At 46.0% G+C, this 6,000-nt stretch overlaps 1 protein-coding gene across 3 annotated transcripts in view; it reads left to right on the plus strand.

Moving 5' to 3' along the window:
- The window catches only part of Syx17 (syntaxin 17), a 35,160-nt gene extending 29,971 nt beyond the window's left edge, over positions 1-5,189 (plus strand). For all 3 annotated transcript variants that reach the window (XM_075876858.1, XM_037427203.2, XM_037427202.2), the window contains exon 6: positions 5,016-5,189. In XM_075876858.1, the coding sequence (XP_075732973.1) occupies positions 5,016-5,134 (119 nt within the window). In that variant the 3' untranslated portion in view covers positions 5,135-5,189. The remainder of the gene's footprint in view (positions 1-5,015) is intronic.
- The last annotated feature ends 811 nt before the right edge of the window (positions 5,190-6,000 follow it).

Consider the following 6,000-nt stretch of genomic DNA (forward strand, 5'->3'; position numbering starts at 1 on the left):
CTGTGCCGTGTCGCCTGTAGGCAGACAGAAATGAGGTGCCTTCTTCCTTTTCCTCATGAACCACTAACAACAACATGTAAGAAAGGTTTCGTCGAACGTGCTGGCTGAGCTAGCAAAAGCAACTGGCCACGAAATAGACCGGAATAGGGTAATATTTATGGAAATTAGGGGTAAACAACTGGACTTCCGGGCTTTATTTAGACTCTCTGACAGTTCAGAGGACTGCGCACATTCTTAAATGTAGTGACGGCAGCTTCCCCCACATGTAGGCACGTACGGCGTATTTTAAAATATACATAATCGGACTGTTTATTTGTTTATTTATTTAATAAATAAATAAATGAATCATTTTTTATTGTGACGAAGTTCCCGAGCGGAAACTGAAACGTTCTGTTTTTTATGTGAACATTCGTGGGCGGTGTTCGTTTTAACCACATGGGTTTGAATTAACAACCACAACAACAAAGAAATATATAGGTGACCGTGGCACTGCCAGCGGCCGTGACAGTGGCATCGCGTACGTACGCACTATGGCACGCCACCGATAACTTTTACTACAACGTTCCGGATTGTGCAATCTGCAGACGTCTGCACATGTGAAGTGAGAGCAAAACAACGCTGTTCAAAAGAGAAAATATTGTGAAGTCGTGGTTAAAAACAACGCATCCAACCGCCAGCTTTCCTTCGCGAGAGCGAGGTGAGGTCACGTGATCCAACCCTGCACGTCTCCGCGATTGCAGCGCCCCCGCCTCCAGTGGTGAGCCTCGCGTCCAAACAAGTTGTGTTAAGCAGAGTCGTCATTGCGGTCGCCACTGTTGGATCGCGGCACCAAGCAAGTCGGCGTACCTCGTTATAGAATAATCTGCTCCTCCTCACTACCCTTCATGCAGGACAAACGCGTTTTCGTACAAGAAACTACGCACCGCCAAAAACAGTCCGAGACGTGACGTGTGAATACAGCGCATCGTTCGCGGTAACTGCTTGCTCGTCGCCGCCGTCGATCACAACTAAAGATACGAAATTTCCGAAAGTTTTGAGCGATCAGAAAAAAACTTTTTTCTCGCATTTTCCTGAAATTTTCGGGAAAATAGAAAATAAATTTTATTTAGCATATGACAATAGTTTATTTCCATATGGTAATGGTTTATTGGCAAGTGTCAAGAGCAATAACTTTCCTTGTGTACATAACAGAGATGAAATGTTTTTTTTTTTTTCTCTTTTCACAAACGAATCCATCATTTAACAGATTGAAGGCAGCCAGAATCATCACTGCGAACTCATTTAGCTCTCTTTGAATGGGTGTGGTTTTCTAAAATTGTTATGGAAGTCAGAACAAAGAATCCGGAAATGTCTATTTCGTCGTGGCTTCTTGTCACGGACGGCTATTTTCGGCGACACCGCGTCACGGCAATTAACGGGCGCCGTACTCCCCGACTGACCGTGAGAAACGGCGGCACATGAAAGGGAACCGATAAGTGCAAAATGGGGGTGCTCTCCTTAGAACGTCGCCGCCGACAGTTAATCCTTTTATAACCGTGGCGACGTCTGCAAGGACGTAGAAGGCCGCGGTATACCCCGTACAAGGATTAGACTACAAGACGCCCGGCTGAGAGCTAAGTGGTTGACCGTTCCCACGGAGAAAAGCGTGGGAAACGCTCTGGTGGCCAAGCCGTATGACAACAACCCGACAGGTTGTCACTCTCGCTAGTTGCGGGCCCTCTCCCTATTAAAAAGGGGTGGGGTCAAAATATTTTTTGGGGCGGAGTTTCCCCTCAATTAAACGCGCATGATTGGACCCAGGTAGAGGTCTCTTGTCCCCAAGGAAGAGAGCGAGGAGACACGAGGGGGATTTAAGCGCAGGATTTTGCCCTGCTAGGCAGACTAGTCGCTGACCAAGATGGTGTAGAAACAGATCAACAAGCATCTCTTCTAGAAGTTTTTAGTGTGGCTCTGTATCGGCTGGCCACCTAAACTTAGCCGTTCGTCTAGCTGTGACGCGATATTAACGTCTGCAACGTAGACATCGGGACTTCGCTTCGAGTTAGCTCAACCTGCTCGAAGTTACCTGCAAGCACTAGCCTCCCGGAACCACCAGCGTTGCAACACCGCCGACATCGCAGTCGGGCCAGAACTCTCTTCGACTTCTCGCATCCGATCGTCGGGGACACAACGCTGCCGGTCATCACACGTATGCCTCCACCTGTTTATAGCTTCGAACTTTCTCCTCTGTAGTTCTGTTGTGTTAGTTTGTATAGTTGTAATAGTTCTCTCTCGTAAGCTGATTTATTGTTTCTGTTATATATTCCTTTATATATGCATGTAAAAAGCTTCCTGTACTTTCTTTCTCTGATCAAAAGATTGTGGCTAAACTTTTGCGTTTGGAAACATCGCTGTGCACTTACATTCTGCGTAGTGAGAAGCCAAACGACCAGGATGGAAACGACAAAGCATAATTATGCCTTTTAGTCTCATTGTTGCACCTCCCGGTCTGGCCTATATACTTTCTTTTGCAGGAGAGGAAAATGTCATGAACTGCACTTTCTGAGCATTTGACAAGTTTGTTTCTGTGCTGAAACACGACAGCCCGTTTTCCTTCCTTGCACCAACTATAGCTTCCATCGCCGCCTTATTAGTGACGCGCTGGCCGTCTGGTAGTGCGAGAGGCCCATGACTTGGGCGGTGGGGCTTAGTGGAGGGGGGGGGGGGGGGGGCTGCATTACTCTGGCAGGAACTCCGCGCAATAGCGCGTGTTTTTTCTTGACACGGAGCATACGGCTACCTTCGTTCTCATCGCTCGGTTTGCGATCGAGTGATGGGCAGCACGAAGGTCGCGCCGCTCGCTCCGAGGGGGGGGGGGGGGGGGGAGTGTTTATGTTTATAAGAAGGAAAAGAAAAGTGAGCCCCGTAACTGTCTACTTCAGGGAGCGGCACCTCAACAGTAGCTCACAAGGGATGGGGGTGAAGAGGGATTAAAAGGATATGAATAAAGATGTAGAGAGAGAAAAAGAGAGATTAGGCAAGCTTGAGAGCGACGACATATCGAGGGGATAGGAGAGATAGGAAATATGGAAACACGGTCACAGGAGTCCAAGGTCGGGGCACCACTTGCGAGAGCTCTTGTCGGCAACAGGAGATGGCGTAGGGCAAGTCCAGTATAGGTCAGAGCTACACTGTCGTTGGAGATCGGCTTCAGGAGATGACGAAGGGCCAGCCCAGTCGGCCAGAGCTACGCTGACGTCGGAGATCGCGAGGGCACAACCGGTCGGCACGGAATTCAGCGAGCGTAGCCGCGTTTCCTTGCGCCGGTGTGTTGTTAATGTGTTAAGCAAAGTTGGGTGCTCAAGCTGCTATCCTAACTTTGTATAACATTTAAACGTTTTGCTATCGCATGTGTTGCTATATACGACTTTGCGATGACACTGCGCATTTTCTTTTGCTCGTTCGCTCTGCTTCTTCGTATCAGTTGATATCCCTTCATCGCGACCTTGAACGCCCTGCCCTCGGCCGGCGCACATGGTGATATTTGTTCTTGATAAAGAGGAAAGCATGGCGCTGTCTTCTGCAACCCTGGCGGCTTCGTGCTTCCTTCAGGAGTCTGCTCGCTGCCTCTTTTCGCCTGCAGTGCCGTAGACTCTTTTTTTTTCCATTTGTGGTGCGCGCCGTTCTACTGGAGTGGAGTCTCGGCAGGTGTATGTTGTCGAGCGATGTTTTACACTAAAGGGACTCTAAAGAGGAAAGCTATTTTTTGCGTATTAATAAAGCACAATTTCATAATCGCCTAAAAATGACTTCTACCGCGATGCGACCCTTGGTAAGCGAGAAAATGCTCGAAAAGAAAATGCGAGTGGAGGCGCCACCGTGACATTCCCGCACCAAACACTGTGGCTTCATAAATTTAGAAGGCGTCTACTGGGTCCTGCGTAGCTTGTGATCAATAAAAATGAAGTGCATTGTCATCTGTTTGTGCCATAAAGCTAGCATACGATGTTTCAGAAAATTTTGTCAAGTCAATGTCGCAAAAATGCGAAAAAATAGATTTTGAAATTTTCGACCTCACGCGCACGAAGATAACGTCGCGAAATTTAGAAATGAAACTTCAACCTTCATTTTCTCTCCTAAAAATGAACTTGTGATAGTGAAACTCGTGGCATTAGAATTCTCGAAGTGCAGTTTATCAATCTAAACAAAGTCATCGTTACTCTTTAGTGTCTCTTTAATACACTGTGGTATAAGCTGGACATTTAAGAGTGGCCCCGCCGCGGTGGTCTAGTGGCTAAGGTAGTCGGCTGCTGACCCGCAGGTCGCGGGATCGAATACCGGCTGTGGCGGCTGCATTTCCGATGGAGGCAGACATGTTGTAGGCCCGTGTGCTCAGATTTGGGTGCACGTTAAAGAACCCCAGCTGGTCGAAAATTCTGGAACCTTCCACTACGTCGTCCCTCATAATCATATGGTGGTTTCGGGACCTTAAACCCCACACATCAATCGACTTTCGAGAGTGGCACGCGTGCCCGTGTGTGTCGACCACTCGCGATAAAAGTTTTGGGCACTAGCGCACCCTGGCTTACTTGTTTGCAAGATTTTGCGGTAGCCGCATTATGACCAGTATTTTGTCTCCTGCCAGGTACAATAAGTGGCCTGCGCATACACTGTGATGCATCCTCACGTATTTAGCGTGTTTGCAGCAACACCATAAAATCAGTCTTTTCCCCATACCTTGCCGCGCACTTCTACATTTAATAGCGTGAGGCACACTTCGTCTTGTCGGTGCGCCGTGCTGAAACATTGAGAGCGTGTCAGAGCAATTCTTGTAGCGTTGTCATTTCTGCCTACCTGTGCACCTGAGCTAGTCGTCGGCGCCCTTATAGTGGAACACCATACTCACGTAGCGTGTATTGTCCTTTGAAATCATTATTCGAATTTCAGTGCGCATTTAGTAATTTTCTTGGTGACATGTTGCTGCAAGTTGTGCATTTTATTGACATATATTTACAGTTTCCTTGTATATTTTGCAGGTTACACTGGTGGTAAAGTTCTTCAGCGCAGGGCAGAGCAAGACGAAACGCCTGTCGGGATGGAGATAGAGTTGCAAGAAACATCAAAACGGCCTTCAAGTCACCTTGACCACTTTTGATTAGCCTGTTATGTTGTAGTGCAGAACACGAGGAATAAAATAGTTACGTCTTTTACCTCATATGTAGCCTCACATCTGTCCGGTAGCATAAAACGATTGTTCGGAGACTAAAAACTGTCCACACCCTTTTGAAACGCGTATTGTTCCACAAAAACAATGGCAATGCGTTTTTTCTGTGCTTCCTCGCTTGAAAACGCTACACTGTAATAGCTTCTTTATTTTTCATCAAGATGAAGGAGAGTGGGAGAAAAAGCTGACAAGCAGCTTGTCTATATATGCGGCCCCCCAAATGTACAGTTTGGCACGTTTTAAGCGCACTGTGCTGCATACAATGAAGGAACAAGAACCGTACAGCAGGACAATATACATGACGCAATTATCAACAGTGGAAATAAACAGAGCCAATAAACAGCAAGAAAATAAAACTAAAATGAGAAAGAAACACAATGACCAGTAACAATGCAATGCATTTTCACTGGAAATATAAAGCAATATGTCAACACGAAAAAAATTGCTACTGGGAACTAGAGAATCTAGAGCGGAATTTAAACAGCTGAAAAAAGAAAGACAACAATGCATTATGCTTTAAGCTTATGAAGCAAATACTTAAAGGACATTACATAATGTGTCAAAACACACATTAAAGCATGAATTGATTGCGAAGGTAATCAAACAAAAACAGTCGTCAAACATTTGAGAAAAGTGTGCAGTTGTTTAGTTTATAATTTTTCTCGTGCAATTTTATTGCGATAGCAACAATATGTACTGTCTCGGCTGGTTTTTACCTTTTACCGTTGCCAAAGCTACCACCATGCACCGTATAGGTTTAGGTTTCCATATATATATATATATATATATATATATAT

Source organism: Rhipicephalus microplus, chromosome X (assembly GCF_043290135.1).
Source record: "Rhipicephalus microplus isolate Deutch F79 chromosome X, USDA_Rmic, whole genome shotgun sequence".
NCBI classification, from domain to species: domain Eukaryota; kingdom Metazoa; phylum Arthropoda; class Arachnida; order Ixodida; family Ixodidae; genus Rhipicephalus; species Rhipicephalus microplus.